This window comes from Somniosus microcephalus, chromosome 18 (assembly GCF_052327205.1).
Source record: "Somniosus microcephalus isolate GS21.2 chromosome 18, FLI_Smic_1.0, whole genome shotgun sequence".
Taxonomy (NCBI): domain Eukaryota; kingdom Metazoa; phylum Chordata; class Chondrichthyes; order Squaliformes; family Somniosidae; genus Somniosus; species Somniosus microcephalus.
Genome location: NC_141004.1, coordinates 67,237,976 through 67,261,354, shown reverse-complemented (window position 1 = coordinate 67,261,354; position 23,379 = coordinate 67,237,976). Strand labels below are relative to the sequence as shown.

The following is a 23,379-nucleotide window of genomic DNA, read 5'->3' as shown; positions in this document are numbered from 1 at the left end:
CTCAAGGGGCCGAATGGCCTACTCCTGCTCCTATCTTCTATGTTTCTATGTAAAACTAGCGCAACGTCATCGAATTTCTAGGCCATTGAGTTACTTTTAGAGTGCAAGGGTTGCTGTTATGCAGGCAAACAGGGCAACCATTTGGCAACAATCACACCTGCTGCACGAGCCAGCACCTTCAGAAGGAGAGGAGGGGAGAAAAAGTACTGTGTCAGGTGGTAATTCTCGGATTATTGATGGGATCATGTCTATATAATCAATATTTTCGCACCATCAATCGCAGCCTTGGGGGAGGAGCAGGAAAGGTGGTTAGGAGGGAAGATTGGCGGCTAATTGATCCTGGGCTACACAGTCCGACAATGGCTTTGTGACGAGGAGTGGGGAATGTGGGAAGCTGCTGGAACATGGAGCTGGAGCTGCAAGATGCCGCTGTAAGGAGCAGGTGGCCAGCCCACTCTCTTATCCGGGGTGGGCGTCGTTCATGTGTGGTGGGGCGGGGGGGGGGGTGGTCAAGAGAGAAAATTAGAAGAAAGGTTTGTGGGGGAGACACTAGTGGGTCACCTGGTGGCCATTTTGAATGTTTTGTGCCTCTGGAGGCAGAGCCAGTGCCCACTGTGGATGTGATCCAGGGTGAGTCCAAGTCCATTTTTAATGGCAGAGCGGAAGGACCGAACTATCTGACCTGTTATTACTGTAAGTACTGATCAGTGAAGTCTGAACTTCCAGTCTGGAGCTTTCCTTTAGAAACCAGCAGGGAGTTGCTCCATCTCCAGAAGAGTTATGACTGGCTGAGAACTATTGGACATGGGGTTCATGGCACAAGATTGCCCACAATTGTAGATCATACTCTGTGAAGGCCCCTTCAGGCCAGAGAGTGTCTGAATGGGGGTGGGGAGGCTTCTCTCAGACCAGATACAGTGTGAATGGGGGGAGGGGGGGGGGCAGTGGAAGTAAAAAGAGAGGCGCTCCTTTCGGACTGGATACACAGGGGCGGAGGGGGTCTGTCCTCAGACAGGGCACAGATTGTGAACCGGGAGGACTCTCGCTGGTCAATACTCACCCAGGCCTTTAAGGAACCTGTTGACACTGCTTGGTCCGGTTTCAGGGATGGTCTCCAGATATTCCCCCGCTCGCACCTCAAAGAGACCTGCATCGACAACACCCAGATATCAGTGCTCGGTAAATGTGCAGGTATCACATAACCCACAAAGAAAAGCTGCTCTTTGAGGGTGGGCCGCGGCGGGGCATGGGGGGGTGTTGGGGGGCTGTAAATTGCATGAGGAGAACAGCTGGAGTCCAAACCTTCCCTCAAATCCCTACTTCACTTCTAACAATCATAGGAACAGGAGTGCAACTGTGGAAGATGCTATCCATCCCCCTAATTATCGAATCCCCTATAACTGCAACCTGTTTATTCTGCTCCTCCTGCCCTTGGACTGTCTCCTGCTCCACAGTGCCTTGGTCAGCATTCTGGCTATCCCTCTCACAGCCTTCCTCCTTATCCTCACAGGTAGCGAGTACACTGTTCCTGTTGGACAGGACCAGTGTCTGTGGTCCCTCCTTCCTGGTCTCCCCGAGGCTCCCCTTACCCTGCTGTCAGTCACGCACTGCTCTGCCTGTATCTCTCTACGTGGTGTGACTGTTTTCTGGAGCAAAGTATCCAGATATTGCTCCCCCTCCCTTATGTGTTGGAGAGTCTCACACTCGCTCTCCTGCTGAACAACTCTGAGCCGGAGTGACTTGAGGTAGAGACATTCTCACAGGTGTGGTCACCCGGGGCAGTCTCGCTGTCCACAAACTCCCACATACTGCAGTCCCGACAGCGGCCGTTTATTCAGCAACATAGCAGCCAGAAGGGGAGCACGTTTGCACAAACATGGATGCAGGTCAGACGGGAGGAAGCCCATGGGAGCAACTTCAGGCACGGCCACCGAGACCAGCAATCCCTGGATTCAAACCCCCCCGTCCCCATCTGATGGGCTCAGTGGAAGAATGCACGGAGCCTGTAAAAGTCATCTTATCACGTGACACTCCACACCCCCCCACCCCCGTTCCATGCGGTCAGTATGGTATCACCCCCCGATCCCCCCCCTGCTGTCAGTATGGTATCGCCCCCAATCCCCCCCCTGCTGTCAGTATGGTATCGCCCCCAATCCCCCCCCTGCTGTCAGTATGGTATCGCCCCCAATCCCCCCCCTGGTGTCAGTATGGTATCACCCCCAATCCGCCCCCCATGCTGTCAGTATGGTATCGCCCCCAATCCCCCCACCCCCACGCTGTCAGTATGGTACACCCCCAATCCCCCCCCCCCCCCCCCATGCTGTCAGTATGGTATCACCCCCAATCCCCCCCCCCCTGCAGTCGGAATGGTATCACCCCCAATCCCCCCCTCTCCTGCTGTCAGTATGGTACACCCCCAATCCCCCCCCCCCCCGGGCAGACTGCCAGTCCATGTCAACAAAATTTTACATTAGGGGAGACCCTTTCTTTGTATAAAAGGAAACCTTACTGAGCCAGTGTCAAAAGCTTCCTTAAAAAAAAAGTAAGGTTCTGTCCTTTTTGGCAGTGAGTAGGAATTGACACAGTCCCTGTACCACAGGTAGCCAGGTTTCAGTCTTCAGAATGACTTACACTGGAAACTGATCCAAATCAGACAATTGGGAGTTATCTGTGAGGTGAGGCACCTATAGAATGAATGCTCAGGCACCGAGAGACATCAAACCCCGAATTCAGCCCTAGCGCCGAGAGCTGGTTATCAACTCTTAGAAAGATATGAAGAAATAACACAGAAAATGGCCATTCAGCCCAACCAGTCCCTATCGGCATTTACCCTCCATGCGAGCAAATAGTCTTAATCACATCTAGCCACCCTGTTCCCACATCCCTTCATCGGCGTCTGTCCGGGTCGGGTCGGGGCCGGCCCGCACTCGGGGCCTGTCCGGGTCGGGGCCGGCCCGCACTCGGGGCCTGTCCGGGTCGGGGCCCACCCGGGTCGGGGCCCGCACTCGGGGCCTGTCCGGGTCGGGGCCCGCACTCGGGGCCTGTCCGGGTCGGGGCCTGCCTGGGTCGGGGCCCACACTCGGTGTCTGCCCGGGTCAGAGACTCGGAGTCAGTACTCACACTGTCTGTCCGTCTGAGTTGGGGAGTGCACTGCCTGTCTGGGACAGAGCATGAACTCTAAGAAAAAGTGGGGAAGGACAATAACTAACAGTAAAGGGCTCGCACCGAAAAAAGCCCTTTGTAAAATCCAGCTATGTAGTTTAAAAGGTGGCAGTCAGAGAAAATGATAGATTGGGAGGCATAAAAATATAGAAAATGTGCAGAGATGATTATTGACGGTTGCTAATCACTGGGTCATTTCCTGGTCCTCAGGTGATTGGCAGTACTAACCTTTGACCCCACTTTTCCTTAGCTCCCTGTCCTGCACGAAGCCAGCGAACATCTGTGTCTCCATGAAAAGTTCCAGGAACTGCCGAATGCTCTTGGAGGTGTGCGATTTGCGAAAGGCCTCTCTCTGAAAGGACCGCTCGCCCTTCTCGTTGACCGACATGTGTAGGGAGTAGTGGCCTGCGATTTCCACAAAGAACCTGACGCACACTTCCGATACAAGTGTGCTGAGAGAGCTCGGGCCTGGGGAAAGAGACAGGTAGAGCTGAGGACAGAGCACGACAGAAGGCAAATGGTCTTACAGCTAACACGTGGTCCAGTGATCTCCTGGACTGGTTCTGATTGCCTGAGGGGATCGGAAAATAATTTTCACGAGTTTTACCCTTATTGGCCCGCGGCGGCGGCGGAGGAGGAGGAGAAAAACCATCGTGAATGTGGGACAGGCTTAATGGACCAGCGGGTCTATCCTGCCTGTAATTTTTTTGTTCGTATAACCCACATTACAAGAAAGCCTGACCTGAACCAGCCAGAAACTGGAGCCGGCCCGCGAGCGCCCCCAGTGGTTCAGTGGGTATATGGACCTTGTGGTGACCCATGCAGACCAGACGGCTCCAGGTCCAAACCCAATCTCCCGGTAGGTGCTGAGTTAGCAGATTTCAACTGGGGCAGCAGAAAGTGGTTCTAAAATTGGAAGCAGAGGGAACATCCGCCAGGGTTTCCTGATCACTGTGCAATGACCACTGCTGGATACTGCACGGTAAAGTTGTCTGTGAACACGCACCACCTGGAGCCACAGCTTAAGCGTTAGTTGGCAAGGTGCGAGAGGGTGACCGGCGCCCTGGAACCATATCCCAGCAAGAGGCAGCATCTATCAGGTGGGAGAGAGAAAAAACCCAACAGGTACAGTATTGACTACTGTCCCAAGTCTACTGGGAAGACAGGGAAATCTCAGCCAGACCTGACCCTGTGCTTTATGGACATCCAGACTCAGGCGCCTTACAACAACAACTTACATTTATATAGCACCTTTAACGTAGTACAAATATTCCAAGGCGCTTCACAGGAGCGTTATCAGACAAAATGTGATGCCAACCCACATGAGATATTAGGACAGGTGACCAAAGGCTTGGTGAAAGGTTTTAAGGGGGTTCTTAAAGAAGGAGAGGTGGAGGTGGAGGTGGAGAGATTTAGGGAGGGAATTCACAGGCAGCCACTGGTGGGGCGATGAAAAGAGACCAGAATTCCTTGGTCTTCTTCAGCTTCTCGATCCATCTACCTGTGTGTGTGTGCGCAAGACCATGAAAGGTATTCCAGTTGTTTCCACTCTTGAAATGTGCCCAAACCATCACAGTCGCCTTTCTTGGATCTTCTCTAAGCGTCGTTTCTCGTCCAAGCTATGTTCTTATATCATTCTTCATTTTTTGCATCCTGGATACTCCCAGTATTCCTCTCCACCAACTCATCTCTGCTGTTAGTATCTTTTGCTCATCAACTTTTCTCATGTTCCAACACTCTGATCCGAATAATAACCTGGGTACAACCATCGCTCCATAAACTCTTACCTTCGTTCCTGCCGAAATATCTTAGTCCTTCCGTATCCTGCTTAATCTTCCAAAAGCAACAGAAACAAGTCCAATCCTTGTTTTGAGGTCTTCAGAACTCCCATTCTGACACTAACCCACCAAGGGACATAAACTTTTCCACCTGTTCAACTGCACCCCCTCTAACTGTAATGTGCATTTTCCTGCAGCTTCCCAAATGACATGACCTTTGTCTGCTTTGTGTTAAACTGCAATCAAAATATTCTACTCGCCACGCTCACCTCATCAGTCTCTGAAAATCTGTTTTAGATGTTGCTACAAGGTCAATGCCATCAGCAACTCGGAGGTTGTTTAAAATCTTGCCACATTGTAGACTCCTCCAATATCATCTTTTAGTGCGAGATTCATTACTGCTTCCAGTACTAGATTAAGTAGATCAGGCGACAGTGTCTCACCCCAACTGTAGATGGAAACCATTCCGTCAGTTTCCTACACACTAACAGCTCTCGGGGACTTGTTATTGATGCTTTCTATCAGTCTGACAAGTTTCTCAGGAACACCATACATCCTCAAGACATGTCCCTTCTCGCCGTACACTGTCAAAGGCCTGTAACAACACATGTTGTGTTCTATAAATTTCTCTGAAATCTGTCTCATCACAAACAGTTGATCCGTTTTACTTCTTCCTGGTCTAAAACTAGTTTGTTCTTCATGCAGTACCACTTCCACATAACTTTTCATTCTCCTCTGCATACCGGGTATACCCAGTAAGCCGACTCCTCTGTAATCGCCGCTTTCTTTCTGAAGACTGAGGAAAGATGATAGTAAAACCAGTCTTCAGGTACCTGCTCTTCTTCACAAATGTATTAAACAGCCTTTGCATCTCTTTCACTATATGTTCCTCACACCACCTGCAACAACTCTGCAGTTATAGACCAAAGAGGTAAAAGTCCCAAATTACTACTGTAGTTACTGGGGAGTGGTGTGGCCTTCACCACTGGGCAGTTTATTCTGTGTAAGGTATGGGGAACCTCCCTGTACACCTCCAGTCACAATGTGCTGCTGTACTGAAGACTCACTTCTGTGAAGTTAATCTCAAACTCATATTCAACTCTGATTATGGACTTCAGTTTGCTAAAATAACAGTCAATGTGCTTCAAACGTAATTAATGTGCTGAGGCCCTATATAAATCCAACTATATTATTCTAACTGGGCAGTCAGTGATATATATCGGCTGTGAAATAAGTTGATGTGGAAAGTATTGCTGCATTTAAGAGGGAATTAATCCATTTCTGAAGCAAAGAAATTGTGGGTTATGGTGAGATAATGGATAGGTGGCTAAAGGGTTATGGTGCGAAGGTGGGTGCGGGGAGATGGGAAGGTGGGGTTCGGGGAGATGGGGAGATGGTGCGAAGGTGGGTTCCGGGGAGATGGTGCGAAGGTGGGTTCCGGGGAGATGGTGCGAAGGTGGGTTCCGGGGAGATGGTGCGAAGGTGGGTTCCGGGGAGATGGTGCGAAGGTGGGTTCCGGGGAGATGGTGCGAAGGTGGGTTCCGGGGAGATGGTGCGAAGGTGGGTTCCGGGGAGATGGTGCGAAGGTGGGTTCCGGGGAGATGGTGCGAAGGTGGGTTCCGGGGAGATGGTGCGAAGGTGGGTTCCGGGGAGATGGTGCGAAGGTGGGTTCCGGGGAGATGGTGCGAAGGTGGGTTCCGGGGAGATGGTGCGAAGGTGGGTTCCGGGGAGATGGTGCGAAGGTGGGTTCCGGGGAGATGGTGCGAAGGTGGGTTCCGGGGAGATGGTGCGAAGGTGGGTTCCGGGGAGATGGTGCGAAGGTGGGTTCCGGGGAGATGGTGCGAAGGTGGGTTCCGGGGAGATGGTGCGAAGGTGGGTTCCGGGGAGATGGTGCGAAGGTGGGTTCCGGGGAGATGGTGCGAAGGTGGGTTCCGGGGAGATGGTGCGAAGGTGGGTTCCGGGGAGATGGTGCGAAGGTGGGTTCCGGGGAGATGGTGCGAAGGTGGGTTCCGGGGAGATGGTGCGAAGGTGGGTTCCGGGGAGATGGTGCGAAGGTGGGTTCCGGGGAGATGGTGCGAAGGTGGGTTCCGGGGAGATGGTGCGAAGGTGGGTTCCGGGGAGATGGTGCGAAGGTGGGTTCCGGGGAGATGGTGCGAAGGTGGGTTCCGGGGAGATGGTGCGAAGGTGGGTTCCGGGGAGATGGTGCGAAGGTGGGTTCCGGGGAGATGGTGCGAAGGTGGGTTCCGGGGAGATGGTGCGAAGGTGGGTTCCGGGGAGATGGTGCGAAGGTGGGTTCCGGGGAGATGGTGCGAAGGTGGGTTCCGGGGAGATGGTGCGAAGGTGGGTTCCGGGGAGATGGTGCGAAGGTGGGTTCCGGGGAGATGGTGCGAAGGTGGGTTCCGGGGAGATGGTGCGAAGGTGGGTTCCGGGGAGATGGTGCGAAGGTGGGTTCCGGGGAGATGGTGCGAAGGTGGGTTCCGGGGAGATGGTGCGAAGGTGGGTTCCGGGGAGATGGTGCGAAGGTGGGTTCCGGGGAGATGGTGCGAAGGTGGGTTCCGGGGAGATGGTGCGAAGGTGGGTTCCGGGGAGATGGTGCGAAGGTGGGTTCCGGGGAGATGGTGCGAAGGTGGGTTCCGGGGAGATGGTGCGAAGGTGGGTTCCGGGGAGATGGTGCGAAGGTGGGTTCCGGGGAGATGGTGCGAAGGTGGGTTCCGGGGAGATGGTGCGAAGGTGGGTTCCGGGGAGATGGTGCGAAGGTGGGTTCCGGGGAGATGGTGCGAAGGTGGGTTCCGGGGAGATGGTGCGAAGGTGGGTTCCGGGGAGATGGTGCGAAGGTGGGTTCCGGGGAGATGGTGCGAAGGTGGGTTCCGGGGAGATGGTGCGAAGGTGGGTTCCGGGGAGATGGTGCGAAGGTGGGTTCCGGGGAGATGGTGCGAAGGTGGGTTCCGGGGAGATGGTGCGAAGGTGGGTTCCGGGGAGATGGTGCGAAGGTGGGTTCCGGGGAGATGGTGCGAAGGTGGGTTCCGGGGAGATGGTGCGAAGGTGGGTTCGGGGAGATGGGTTCGGGGAGATGGTGTGAAGGTGGGTTCGGGGAGATGGTGCGAAGGTGGGTTCGGGGAGATGGTGTGAAGGTGGAGTTCGGGGAGATGGTGCGAAGGTGGGTTCCGGGGAGATGGTGCGAAGGTGGGTTCCGGGGAGATGGGAAGGTGGGTTCGGGGAGATGGTGCGAAGGTGGGTTCGGGGAGATGGTGTGAAGGTGGAGTTCGGGGAGATGGTGTGAAGGTGGGGTTGATTGATGAAAAAGGGACAGGATTGTTGGGCTTAAAGGTCTTTTCCAGTTCCTAAAACTTCCTATGTTCTTATGCCAGGCTGCCTGGAGCCTGAATGTGTCACACCATTGAGCTTTTACAACATGGAGTTCCTGGTGTCTACCAAGCCCATGCCGTCGGTGAGGGGGGTGGGGTGGGTCTTAGAGAACAGCCAGAGGGAGAACTCTCCAAATACATTGTGTATCTCCCACCAGCCAGTCAGACCAGAGGACTGGTAAAGCCATTTGAAGTCACATCATCAATAAAAGGGGGAGAAAAGACAAGAGTGTGATAAAAATGGATTTCTAGAGTCTCTGTTGCCAATTGCCCACCCGTTTCCCACTCCCGTGCTGAGGTTCGACAGGCTCCTGTTTTTCCTCAGTCGTTGTCATCACAAGATATGATGCACTGAGTAAGGCAGTCACAGTGAGTGCAAGTTACAGCTTCCTCCTACTCACCATCTCCACCATCCATTTCATCCTCCACAGCAAGCATTTCATTTCTTTGCTCGAGGATCTGCTCCAGTGCGGCTTGTAGCTTGTGCGGAAGAATGGAATCTTCATCGTCCATCTAGGGGGGCAAAAATCAGGAGAAGAGCCTGTGAAAAACATGGGCCGTGAAAAATAGGCAGCGTTTATTTGCAACACTAGTGGGTTGGCCAAGATTTCTGATTGGTCCCCTTGAGGAACAGACACACCCAACAGTTTGTCTGCAATGTGTAATTTGATCTAGTCTTATCAGGCAGCCTACAGAAAATGGAAGTGTAGTTAGCTTTGTGAACATCCTCTGTTATCTAGTGTTCTGCAATTGTAATTATAGTTGTCCTTGGCTGGTAAAATAAAAGATGTTCTACTCTAATTAGTGGATTAGTTACTCCTTTGGAGTTTTGATATTTTTCCTTCTGGAAGTGATAAAAATTCTTTAATTCGGAGTGTGGGGTGCGAGTGTGTATCCAACCTTCTGACACCAGCGAGTTCACACTGGGGGGAGGACATTCACCTGCTCAGTGTGTGAGAAGGGATTGATTAATTCATCCGAATGGAAGAACGTGATCTACATCTAACGGAGGGCGGAGAACGTGATCTATCTTCCAATCTGGATCACGTTCTCTCGCTCATTACCCCCTCCTTTAGACTGGATCATGTTTTCCCTCCATCCCCACTGTTCTCGCTATGCTCTAACCACCCCACTCCCTAGAGTTCCTGGCCTTCTCTCCCTCCCCCCTCCGAGCTCCTCTCTCCCCCTTCTGATCCCCTCTCCTCTCTCTTCCCCGCTCCTCCCCGATCCCCTGACCTTCTCCACGGGGAGCCGAGGGAAGCGTGGTTGAGGCCGCAGGCTACAGTCCTGCAGCCAGGCGCATGCACGTTTAGAACCACCGGTGCGCATGCGCGGTTCCAGTGGGGGTGGGCGGTGTTTAGGCTCCGCCCCCATATGGTGTGCATGCACTGGACGCAGAAGACAATGTGCAAATAATCACAGTGTGAAAACTCGGCTCAGTCTTGCATGTGGTGAATCGCAATGACTAGTCTATGCCACCAGAGGGGGCCACAGGCTCCACATTTTAGCAGCGAGGCCTGTGGTCTTCACATGGGGATGGACTGATGTGAAAATATTTCAGGAATGTTACCACTAACTTACAAACTGTACATAATATCCACACCACACAGTCACTTGTCTTCACTGACGTGTTTTGGTAAACATACATAAAGCAACAGCGTAAACTGCTTTGAAATACATTGTTACACTGGTCTGTTATCGTGACAGGAATGAGACAGGATAATCTCTGACCCCAGTGAGGTCAACAGTTCCCCTTTAAATAATCAGGAAACGTCACAAAACAATAAACTTCAAAATTATCAGGGAGCAACATAGGGGGAAGTACAGGGCTGGGAAGACTCTGCAGTTCAGCTGGAAACCCCACAACCAATACCTCCCAATCATCCACTCCCTCAAATATCTCTCCGATTCTTGTTCACTTTTCCCACCCGATTCTTTTTTTAAAATTCTATCACGGGATGTGGGCATCGCATTTATTGCCCATCCCCAATTACCCTTGAACCGCCTTCTTGAACCGCTGCAGTCCGTGTGGCGAAGGTAATCCCACAGTGCCTAAGTTGAAGACAGGTGGACCGTCCGGTTTTATCCTTATAGTTGTCCATAGCAGTTTGGTACAACTGAGTGACTTGCTCAGACAGTTCAGTTAAGAGTCAACCACATTGCTGTGGGTCTGGAGTCACATATAGGCCAGACCAGGTAAGGACAGCAGATTTCTTTCCCTAAAGGGCATTAGTGAACCAGATGGGTTTTTAACAACAATCCGGTAGTTTCATGGTCACCATTACTGATACTAGTTCTTTATTCCAGATTCATTTAATTAATTGAATTTAAATTCCCCAGCTGCCGTGGTGGGATTTGAACTCACGTCTCCGGATCATTAGTCCATGGATTACTAGTCCAGTAACATAACTGAACCATTCCCAGACCGTTCTGCTGTGTTCTGTCCTACAGCCTAATTTATCTCAGCACGACCCCCCCCCCCCCCCCCAATTACCAAATACAACCCCGAATTTAAAAAATATAAGAACGGACAGGCTGCCTGGACAACGCTGGGGAACTGCACCACCCAGCATGGCACTGAGCCAAACGATCAGGAAAGTCCCAGGATCCATTCCAGGCCTTTGGCGTGTTAACTAATCTCAGCCAAAGTCACAGTGTGGCACGATGATTGCACTGGAGCCACCAGGAGACGAGGAATCAGCCCGAGCTCCTGCTCAGTATCGAGGGAGCCTCCGAAGGAAAGTGTGTGCACTTAGGTGTATGTGTGAGAGTGCGTGTGGATGGGCACGTGCTTGTATGTGTACGTGTGAGGGAGTGCGTGCGTTCGTGAGTGCATGAGTGAGTGTGTACGCGTGCATGCAGGTGGGTGAGTGTGTACACATACGTGTGTGTGCGCGCGAGTGTGAGCATGTGTGAGCGTGTGTGTGTGTGGACATGTGTGGGAGGGACAGGTTTTGGACTCAGCTGTGAAGCTGCCCCTCCCATTTTTAAACAGCTCAGTTCAGTGCCAGGGAGCGGATTTGTAATGGGGGCAATGTATTTGGACTGGCCACACACGGTACTGAATTAAAATGACGCAGCAGTCAGCTGCGGATTTAAGGAAAAATGAAAACCGTTTATTTACAATATCCTCAGTTGTTTCTTTGCCATCAGTCCCAGGAAGGTAGACTCGCCCTGCGGTACGAGATGAAGCTCAGAAAGCAGATTCCCCACCGCCCCCCACCCCTATCAGAGGCTCTGTGATTGCGAGAGGGGGGGTGGATCAGCATACCCTTCCCCCACCCTCAGTCTGAGCCAATGATTAGTATGCAGGTGCAGCAAGTGATTAAGGCGGCCAATCGAATGTTGGTTTTCATTGCTAGGGGGATAGAATATAAAAATAGGGAGGTATTGCTTCAGTTGTACAAGGTATTGGTGAGACCGCACCTGGAATACTGCGTACAGTTTTGGTGTCCATACTTAAGAAAGGACATACTTGCTCTCGAGTCAGTACAAAGAAGGTTCACTCGGTTAATCCCGGGGATGAGGGGATGGACATATGAGGAGAGGTTGAGTAGATTGGGACTCTACTCATTGGAGTTCAGAAGAATGAGAGGCGATCTTATTGAAACATATAAGATTGTGAAGGGGTTGGATCGGGTGGATGCGGGGAGGATGTTCCCGATGATGGGTGAAACTAGAACTAGGGGGCATAGTCTTAGAATAAGGGGCTGCTCTTTCAAAACTGAGATGAGGAGGAACTACTTCACTCAGGGTGGTAGGTCCATGGAATATGCTGCCCCAAAAAGCTGTAGAAGCTACATCATTACATAAATTTAAAACAGAAAGAGACAGTTTCCTAGAAGTAAAGGGAATAAAGGGTTACGGGGAGCGGGCAGGAATTTGGACATGAGTCTAGGTTCGGATCGATCATGGTCCTGTGAGTAGCGGAGCGGGCCCAGGGGCCGTGTAGCCTGATCCTGCTCCTATTTCGTGTGTCTAATTCTGTTAGATTCAGGAGATGGTTCTGTGATAGTGGATTGGCGGTTAGGATCAGATCAGCCATGATCTTATTGAATGGCGGTGCAGGCTCGAGGGGCCGATTGACCTACTCCTGCTCCTATTTCTTATGTTCTTATGAAACGACTCGCGTGCCCTGGGCCTGGTGCTCACTGTCTGGAGTCTATTTGACCGGGAATGTGCTGTTCCCTTCTGTGGTGAGGAGGGAGGGAGACAGCACATCAACAGCTCCGCACTGCACAACACATCGCTTCCAACAAGGCAGCGGCAACAGCACCGCAGATTTGCAGCCTTCATAGCTCTAGTAATGTAACATTAACACAACACCGTGCTAAACCCCAAATAAAAACCATTCTAAATAAAGGGAGATGAGACTCTTCTAAACATGTATTCATTCTCGGGTGATGGGTGTCGCTGGCAAGGCCAGCATTTATTCCCCATCCCTAATTGCCCTCGAGAAGGTGGTGGTGAGCCGCCGCCTTGAACCGTTGCAGTCCGTGTGGTGAAGGTGCTCCCACAGTGCTGTTAGGGAGGGAGTTCCAGGATTTTGACCCAGCGACGATGAAGTATATATCGATATTAATAAAGTGGGGGAGCTGCCCCTGCCTGACACAGGCCAGTTTTCACACACGGAGGCAGCACTGTACTCACCTGCCGTAAGAACTTGTCTGCACACAGGTCGACAACCAGCACCTGGAAAACAGACGCAACAATAGGCAGCCAGTGAGTTACATTGTTCCAGGACTATCCCACTTTATACTGGCACAGCGCAAACTCAAACCTGGGCCCTCCTGGGTCTGCATGTCTCAGTACCACACTGGGCCGTGCATTAAACTGCCGAGCCCTCGTTACAAGTGACCGTGCGTCAGACCCAGCTTCATGCCACAGCAAAGTGAAAGAACTTGCATTTATATAGCGCCTTTCACCATCTCAGGACATCCCAAAGCACTTTACAGCCAATGAAGTACTTTTGAAGTGTAGTCACTGTTGTAATGTAGGAAGCGCGGCAGCCAATTTGCACACAGCAAGGTCCCACAAACAGCAATGTGATAATGACCAGATAATCTTTTTTTTTAGTGATATTGGTTGAAGGGTTAATATTGGCCAGGACACCGGGGAAAACTCTCTTGCTCTTCTTCTAAATAGTGCCTTGGGATCTTTTACGTCCACCTGAGAGGACAGACGGGGCCTCGGTTTAACATCTCATCTGAAAAGACAGCATCTCCGACAGTGCGGCACTCCCTCAGCGCTGTCCTGGAGTGTCAGCCTGGATTAGGTGCTCAAGTCTGTGGAGTGGGGCTCGAACCCACAACCTTCGGACTCAGAGGCTACCCACTGATCCACAGCGGACACCCGAGTTACTGACAGGAGCTCTCTCTAACAAACAATAGTGGCAACGATGGATTTACTGAGCTCATTGCACATTGAGATCTTGGCATTGAGGCAAAACATTGGAAAATTACCAAGAGGGACTGAGGAAAACCAGCTCCGGAATCAAATCAAATCCAAACCAAGCACATAGCTGGATGTTACGGTCCCTGCAGCACACGGCGACTGTGGTCAGTGCAGCCTCCGTACCCCAGACTCTCTACTCCTCACTCGTCAGATCTACAGAGGAACTTTTCATCCAACCGACTGATGATTAGGATGAGGAGAATATCCCTCTACTGCCCTCGGAGACTCACTCACAGACTGACTGCACACAACCTGCCCTCGGAGACTCACTCACAGACTGACTGCACACAACCTGCCCTCGGAGACTCACTCACAGACTGACTGCTCACAACCTGCCCTCGGAGACTCACTCACAGACTGACTGCACACAACCTGCCCTCGGAGACTCACTCACAGACTGACTGCACACAACCTGCCCTCGGAGACTCACTCACAGATTGACTGCTCACAACCTGCCCTCGGAGACTCACTCACAGACTGCTCACAACCTGCCCTCGGAGACTCACAGACTGACTGCACACAACCTGCCCTCGGAGACTCACTCACAGACTGCACACAACCTGCCCTCGGAGACTCACTCACAGACTGACTGCACACAACCTGCCCTCGGAGACTCACTCACAGACTGACTGCACACAACCTGCCCTCGGAGACTCACTCACAGACTGACTGCACACAACCTGCCCTCGGAGACTCACTCACAGACTGACTGCTCACAACCTGCCCTCGGAGACTCACTCACAGACTGCTCACAACCTGCCCTCGGAGACTCACAGACTGACTGCACACAACCTGCCCTCGGAGACTCACTCACAGACTGCACACAACCTGCCCTCGGAGACTCACTCACAGACTGACTGCACACAACCTGCTCTCGGAGACTCACAGACTGACTGCACACAATCTGCCCTCGAAGGCACTCTCTGGACCCAATTATTTTAACACCTAATTATTGAACTCACACTAAAATTAGACTCAAATTATATCTTTGGAGATTGGCACCTCATGATGGTTTGCAAAGGTCTCACCTCCTCGATGGGCAGGTCATTCAGCAGAGGCACCGAGTTTGAAAGAATTCCGATAAGGAAGGGAGTGGGAGAACAAGCGATATCGATCATGACAGCCGGAAGCACGGGGATGTAGGTGTGCTGCCAGGTGAATGGGTACAGCATGGCCACAGCTGCATGCCCACATTTAGAGAGGGTGCTGGAAAACAAGAGGAAGACAGTGTGAATCCACCCCTCAGTGAACTGGGGGATTAATTACAATAAATGTGACTGATTCAGAGTGACAGAGAAATGTGGCAGGGAAAATGGTGCAGAAAATGGGGAGGGGTTACAGGAAGTGTGAGACGGCACATGCTAAACACAAGACCGTTACAATATTGGAGGTACAGTCCCAGACGTATGGACGTGTTGTGGCACACTGCTCACCGTCAGCCAGAGGATGGATTCAATTACAATAGCGAGGATATTAATGCAGAATGTTGTGTTAACTGAATCACTGGAAAGCTTAGAGGTAAGATCAGAACATTAGCAACTCCGTCGGCAAATTTAAACTTTCTTTGTTCAAAACTCAGACATAAAGATGGTTAGCCCAGGTGGGGCTGGGGTAGAGGTCAAGACCGGTCACGAGGGTCACGGGAGAGAAATAAAAGTAATGAATAACATTTAAATTCGACAAGGAAACAGTTGGAATCTCAGCAAGGCAGCGGCACAAGGTTATTACTCCATGTTCCAATGGGGCATTGGCACTGGATGATGCCAACACATTACTATACAGTGCCCACACAGGACAGGCCCAACATATAGGATTTACAGCACAGAAACAGGCCATTCGGCCCAACTGGTCTATGCCAGAGCTTATGCTCCACACGAGCCTCCTCCCACTTTACTTCATCAAACACTAAGCATAACCTTCTATTCCTTTCTCCCTCGTGTTTATCACGCTTCCGCTTAAATGCATCTCTGCTCGTCACCTCATCCACTCCCTGTGGTAGCGAGTTCACATTCTCACCACTCTCTGGGTAAAGAAGTTTCTCCTGAATTCTCTACTGGATTTATTAGTGACTATCTTATATATATGGCCCCTAGTTTATAACGCCGTTGTTATCCAATAGGGAATTCAGAAGAAACTTCTTTACCCAAAGAGTGGTGAGAATGTGGAATCACCACCACAGGGAGTGGTTGAAGTGAATGGTATAAATGCATTTAAGGGGAGGCTGGACAAGCATATGAGGGAGAAGGGAATAGAGGGTTACGCTGATAGATTTAGATGAGGAAAGACGGGAAGAGGCTCGCGTGGAGCATAAACACCGGCATGGACTGGTTGGGCCGAATGGCCTGTTTCTGTGCCGTATATCCTAAGTAATCATATGTATTACCATCACGTGACGTGTACAGCCCTGATTTAACTTCCTTACCTGAGCTTGTCTGCAATGAAGATCACTCTCCGTTCCAGGAGGAGAGAGGCAAACACATGAATCACATGCCGGACGTTCAAGCAGCCGAAGAGACATTCAAAGTCGACGTGTTCCAGTCTCGAATCCGTGGGCCTACAGAGCTCAATCACCTGAGGGAGATCAGCCTGGTGTCAATGTGTGGCAGTTCAATACAGCTTAACTGGCAGCAGTAACTAGCAATAGCAATCATTAGTAATGGTAACTGGCAGTGGTCACAACACAACGATAATTACAGGTGGGGGGGAACAGACTGTTTGGCCGATCAAGCTCATCCTTACATAGAAATCTATGGCCCCTCCATTACAGCATCTGACGGTCGGTTGGACGAGTTCAGAGTCATTGCCCCCAGTACCCTACCCTTTGACATGAATCCTGCACTTGCCTTTTCCCAGTTGTCCCAATGTCTCCTGGTCCTGCAGTTGTGATTTCACTTGAATTAGTGACTCAGGATTAACTTTTCCTATTCCACTGACTATCATAGATCTCTATACGTCCCTCTCGGATGCCTCCTTTCAAGGCTGAAGAGTCCAAGTTTTTCAGCGTTCAGATACTGAGCAGCAGCCTCGTGGCCCTTTCTCTGTGCAGCTCCCTTGTTCACTTGTACCTCGGTCACCAGGCTTGAACACAGTGCTCGAGGTGCTGCCTGAGCAGAGCACTCCCAGGACGCACCTGTTCACTTGTACCTCGGTCACCAGGCTTGAACACGGTGCTCGAGGTGCTGCCTGAGCAGAGCACTCCCAGCACGCGCCTGTTCACTTGTACCTCGGTCACCAGGCTTGAACACAGTGCTCGAGGTGCTGCCTGAGCAGAGCACTTCCAGGACACGCCTGTTCACTTGTACCTCGGTCACCAGGCTTGAACACAGTGCTCGAGGTGCTGCCTGAGCAGAGCACTCCCAGCACGCGCCTGTTCACTTGTACCTCGGTCACCAGGCTTGAACACAGTGCTCGAGGTGCTGCCTGAGCAGAGCACTCCCAGGACACGCCTGTTCACTTGTACCTCGGTCACCAGGCTTGAACACAGTGCTCGAGGTGCTGCCTGAGCAGAGCACTATACAGCTTGAGCACAACGCCTCATCCTACACTCTAACGAAAGACTTGTATTTCTATAGCGCCTTTCACGACCGCAGGACGTCCCAAAGTGCTTTACAGCCAATGAAGTACTTTTTGAAGTGTAGTCACTGTTGTAATGTAAGAAATGCAGCAGCCAATTTGCGCACAGCAAGCTCCCACAAACAGCAATGTGATAATGACCAGATAATCTGTTTTAGTGATGTTGATTGAGGGATAAATATTGGCCTGGGCACTGGGGAGAACTCTCCTGCTCTTCTTCGAAATAGTGCCATGGGATCTTTTAAATTCAACCGAGCGCAGACGGGGCCTCGGTTTAACGTCTCATTCGAAAGACGGAACCTCCGACAGTGCAGCCCTCCCTCAGCACTACACTGGAGTAACTGGCTGTAGTAACTAGTGGTGATAACTGAGTGGTAACCAGCAACAGTAACCATAACTGACAATGGTAACCACCAACAGGAAGTAGTACTGGTAACTGACAGTGGTAAACAGCAACAGTAACTCGCAGTGGTACCATATTGTTCTAAATAGAGGTTGTGTGCAATTAGATGGGGCTTAGGGCAGGACTGCCAGCCTCAGCCCAGGACAGGACAGGACAGAGTGTGCATGGAGCCATCAGGTCAGATACTTTAAGCAGAGGTTTGTGTGCGGGATGCTGCTCATTTCTCCATAAAGTCTACACAGATGTGAAAATAACTTCCTCGGTGGGTTTGGGCAGTTTCATTGGGAACAAAATAATCTGAGAGAATTCCTCAAATCCAACTCTCTTTCCAGTAAACAGTGTGCGCTCATTACAGCGGTTTCCATGGAGATGACAGCCGTAAGAGGCACATGGGTCCCAGATCAGCACGAGCAGGTCTCTGGGAGACAGTCAGCCCATTAATAATATTCCTGAAAGTGCAATTAGACAGTGAGACTTGCCATGAGCCGGATTCCAGGTGGTCTCTACAGATAGATGGTCTCCCGCTGCAGATTAAAATTAGAAGCTGCCATTTAGGAGGAGGAATCGGTCGAGTTTCAGAAATGTTAATACTGTATAACAAATCATGATCCCTTCTCAAGAGTAATTAAAAATTATTTGAATTTTAATAGTCTCTGTTACTGCCTGTGATTACATACTCTTCATTGAACTGCTCTTAAGCCCCTTCTGTGTTGTCACGGTGACAGAGAGTACATCATGTGTGCCCCTGTAGGACACACTGGCTGGGAAGGTAGTGGGTCACAGCAATGTGCCGCTATAGTCTCCTTCACTCTTTCAAGATGGAACAGGTCCACAGGTCCCAACATCTTAGTTACAGCTCTCTTTGTATAAAGGAGAGTTTTAGTTTTTCCATAATCCTGCCTTCACTGTTTTAACTACGCGAGATAGAATCCTAACACACGAAGGAGACCATTCGGCCCATCGTGCCTGTGCTGGCTCTTTGAAAGAGCTCTCCAATTAGTCACATTCACCTGCTCTTTCTCCACAGCACGGCAAATTTTTCCTTTTCAACGATAAATCCAATCCCCTATTGAAAGTTACTATTGAATCTGCTTCCATCAACCTTTCAGGCAGCACATTCCCGATCACAACAGCTCGCTGGGTAAAGAATTCTCATCTCCCCCTAGTTCTTTTGCCAATTCTCTTAATTGTGTGTCCTCTGGTTGCTGACCCACCCATCAGTGGAAACAGTTTCTCCTTATTTACGCTATCACAACCCCTCATCATTTTGAACAACTTTATTAAATCTCCCCTCAATCTTCTCTACTCTAAGGAGAACAATCCCAGCTTCTCCAGTCTCTCCACATAACTGAAGTCCCTCACCCCTGGACCATTCTAGTAAAGCTCCTCTGCACCCTCTCCAAGGCCTCGACATCCAGCGGAGGTCTAACCAGTGATTTATAAAAGTTTAGCAGAACGTCCTTGCTCCTTTTCCTCCTCTATTTATAAAGCCCAGGATCCTGTATGCTTTAAAAAAAAAAACAGCCTTATCGTCTTGTCCTGCCACCTTCAAAAGAACAACATTAGCAACTTTACCAGCACAACTATTAATGGATAGGGAGCCAAGGCGGGAAAATGGAGTTGAGATATAGATCAGCCCTGATCTAACTGAATGGTAGAACAGGCTTGAGGGACTGAATATCCTACTCCGATGATGTCGGGACATGCTCAGTTAACTTTAGTCACTGAAGCCTTGCTGCAATATAAAAAATAAATATGTGTAAACATTGGTGATAAGGGGCATTGTACCAGGTGGTGCAGTGGTTCCCTTTTCCTCTGGGATCTAGCAGAAGGACCCGTGGGAGAAGAGGGCAACTCTTTCCCAACTGGGAAGAACCCAAGGAAAATGGATTTGAGGCAGTTTCAATTCAGGGACTAATGGGCAAGGCTGCCTACATTTCTGCAATAAATTGGCAATCTGACTTAGAGGCCACAGGATGGCGGGTCAGGCAAGTGGAAAATTACCAAACTAGTACAGGCAGGGCGTGTTCTTCTTAGACTGAGATTCAGCAATTGGGGCAGAGGAGAGGGAGCTTCACTCTGTAGCTTGCCGAGAGTGCTCAGTGCTTACACATGATGGGAAAAGTGGGAGCCCGCTCTATATGGCGGCACCCAGGTAACTCAATGTGATCAAGACACGAGTGCTGAGGATGCAACTCCGGAACTGCATCTCAGAAGAAAATTACAAACTAAAAGACAGAGAAAAAGGCCGAGTGAGAGAGAAACTAACAGGCATCAGAGGGCTGGGATGTGAAGGAAAAACAGCCGATTTTCCACCAAAAATTGGAATTAAACATTAACGAAGATCGCTTAGTCTGATCTGGGAATGGTGGTCAGGCAGATATTCTTCACAAGAGCTTCCCCGTGCGGTCACAGACCCGGCCCCCCCTCCCCCCACAGCCCCCCCCCCCCACCCCACACCACCCAGCCACCCAGCCCCCTCCCACCCCACACCCCCACCCGCCCCCGACACCCCCCCTCAGCCCCCAGTCCCCCTCTCCCCACACCCACCCCACAGCCCCTCCCTCTCCCACACCCCTCCACAGCCCCGTCCTCCCCACCCCCCACAGCCGCCCCTCCCCCCCTCGCCCCGGCTCCTCCACAGGCACCCCTCCCCCACACCCCGGCCTCCCTACACCCCACAGCTTCCCCTCCCTCACACCCCCCAAGCCCCGGCCCCCCTCCCCCCCCCCTCCACAGCCCCGGCCTCCCTACCCCCACAGCTCCCCTCCCCCCACAGCCCCGGCCTCCCCTCCCCCCACAGCCCCGGCTGTCCTCTCCCCACCGCACCCTCTCCCCACAGCCCCGCCCCCCCCCCCACACTGCCCCGGGCCCCCTCCCCCTCTCCCTCCCCCCCACAGCCCCGGCCCCCCTCCCCCTCTCCCTCCCCCCCACAGCCCCGGCCCCTCTCCCCCTCAGCCCCGGCCCCCAGCCCCCCTCCCCGGCCCCCCCTCCCCCCAGCCCCGGCCCCCTCCCCGGCCCCCCCGCCCCCCCTCCCCCAGCCCCGGCCCCCCCTCCCCCCCACAGCCCCGGCCCCCCTCCCCCTCCCTCCCCCCCACAGCCCCGGCCCCCCCCCCTTTCCCCCGGCCCCCTCACAGCCCCGGCCCCCCTCCCCCCACAGCCCCGGCCCCCCTCCCCCCACAGCCCCAGCCCCCCTCCCTCCCCCCCAGCACCAGCCCCCCTCCCTCCCCCCCCACAGCACCAGCCCCCCTCCCCCCACAGCCCCGGCGCTCCTCCCTCTCCCTCCCCCCCCACAGCCCCCGGCCCCCCTCCCTCCCCCCCACAGCACCGGCCCTCCTCCTTCCTCCCCACAGCCCGGCCCCCTCCCCCCAAGCCGCTCCTCTCCCCCACAGCCCCGGCCCCCCTCTCCCCCCACAGCCCCGGCCCCCCCTCCCCCCCCCACAGCCCCGGCCCCCCTCCCCCCCCCACAGCCCCGGCCCCCTCCCCCCCCACAGCCCCGGCCCCCTCCCCCCCCCACAGCCCCGGCCCCCCTCCCCCCCCCACAGCCCCGGCCCCCCTCCCCCCCCCACAGCCCCGGCCCCCCTCCCCCCCCCACAGCCCCGGCCCCCCTCCCCCCCCCCACAGCCCCGGCCCCCTCCCCCCCCACAGCCCCGGCCCTCCTCCCCCCCCACAGCCCCGGCCCCTCCCCCCCAACAGCCCCGGCCCCCCTCCCCCCACAGCCCCGGCCCCCCTCCCCCCACAGCCCCGGCCCTCCTCCCCCTCCCTCCCCCCCACCCACAGCCCCGGCCCCCCTCCCCCCACAGCCCCGGCCCTCCTCCCCCCTCCCTCCCCCCCACAGCCCCGGCCCCCCTCCCCCTCCCTCCCCTCACAGCCCCGGCCCCCCCCAGATGGCCTGTGCCCATCCTCTAACCATGCTGAGTCTTTAATACACATCTGACTGTATCGGAGTAAATGCTCCGATTGTTACCTCATTTCCTGACCCTGGGAGAAAGTTCTTCACCGTGATCACTCGGCCTGGTGCGGGGAACGGAGCCTCCATGACGCTGCGCATGAAAGGATAGACGAGGGCCGGCGAAATCTCCCTTCTTTTTTCCACTTCATCCAGAATCTGGGGCAGGTACACAGAAAGAAACACACGTGATGGTGACCAGTGATGAGGATATCTCCAGGTGAAGACACAGTGTTTTAATAGGGGGGCATTGGACAAGGCCGATAATGCAAAATCCCACCAATGATGTAGTACCAGAGAGAAGATCACATCACGAGGAAAGCAATTCGGGCCACCTTCCATCATTCATCCCGAACAATCCTACACTTCCCACATTAAAACTTCTTAACAGTGCAACCCTTGGGTGCTATAGCACGATGGGTTACTAGGGCAATAATGGGTGATGAGGGGCAGATATCAGGGTTGGAAAAACAGACAATGTTCTGGCATGGAAGGCAGAGCAGCTAATCTTGACAACATGTTTATATCGGGACGGGGGCAATTAAATCAATAGCTGATGTCACTGGACAGCAACCGAGAAAATAGGAGATAAACCCGACAGGAGAGCACCGTGCTGGTCCGTGAATCACTCCACATTCGGCACTGGTCTCAGCCTGGGCCACCGGCCATTCGCCTCTAGTGATAGCCTGCAATGGGGTCGGGATCAGTTTTTAGATTCCGGTGCAAGGATACTTGCAGCTGCTCCTGATTGAGGGTCAATCTTTGGACCCAATGACCCAAAGTAATTTTCAACTCAAATCACTTGTGTGATCAGTTAAACTAAATTACATTGCTGGCTGGTCATCACCCTGGCCCCTCGTCCCAAACACAAGAGAAGCTGCCAAAGGAAATACTCGGAAACTCCTTAAAATACAGCAGGGGCCAGGCCAGAAACAACAGCCTGAGGTAACACTCAGCCTCACGGCGGCTTCCTGCATGCTTCCTACTTTAGCACTTCCGAGTTTTGTTTGGCCAGGAATTGTTGCGGATTTTTATCTGCCGAATTGAGACTCAGGGCAATACATCCGGGACCTCAATGGGGCCGCTGAGATTTTCTCCCAAGCGAGCGGGGCTGTGATCAGGAAGCGGAGATGAAGCTATTTAAAGCATTGGCATTGCTTGCCTCCACACACACAGAGACAGAGACAGAGCGGCCGCCAGATTTAATTAGTTCTCCACACATCTCGACATCAGGGGTTTGTAGTGAGTTAAAAATGGTGCCGAGGATTAATAAACTTAATGTAACCCTAAAGCAGGGAGCAAACGTGTGAAACAAAGGGCAAGATAATAGCAGTGTTTAAATTAATGGAAAGATGGGACAGGGGAGATAGAAGCAGACAGTTTTCAGTAATTGAGGGGTCAAGAATGAGGAGCCATTGATACAAGCTTAAATGTAATTGATTTAGAACAGAGTTCAGGAGAAACCTCTTTACAGGGAGTGGTGAGGCTGTGGAATTCACTCCCGGGGTTAGTGCTTGAGGCAGAAACGATGTCAACATTCCAGATTACATGAGATAGGTGATGAAGGAAAAGGGCTTGAAGGGATATCGGAACAGGGTGGGTAAATGTGATTAGAATTATTTGCTCGTGTCGAGGGTAAATGCCAACACAGACTGGTTGGGCCGAATGGCCGGTTTCCGTGTTGCAACTTCCGTG

At 52.6% G+C, this 23,379-nt stretch overlaps 1 protein-coding gene across 1 annotated transcript in view; it reads right to left on the bottom strand.

The window, feature by feature from the left end:
• dennd2c (DENN/MADD domain containing 2C) overlaps positions 1-23,379 on the bottom strand; it is a gene marked incomplete at its 5' end in the record, with an annotated part of 71,865 nt that overhangs the window by 6,102 nt on the left and 42,384 nt on the right. The window contains 7 exons of the mRNA XM_086011800.1: positions 1,061-1,147; positions 3,391-3,630; positions 8,707-8,818; positions 12,956-12,997; positions 14,788-14,965; positions 16,182-16,330; positions 21,703-21,843. Coding sequence (XP_085867926.1) covers positions 1,061-1,147; positions 3,391-3,630; positions 8,707-8,818; positions 12,956-12,997; positions 14,788-14,965; positions 16,182-16,330; positions 21,703-21,843 — 949 coding nt within the window. The remainder of the gene's footprint in view (positions 1-1,060; positions 1,148-3,390; positions 3,631-8,706; positions 8,819-12,955; positions 12,998-14,787; positions 14,966-16,181; positions 16,331-21,702; positions 21,844-23,379) is intronic.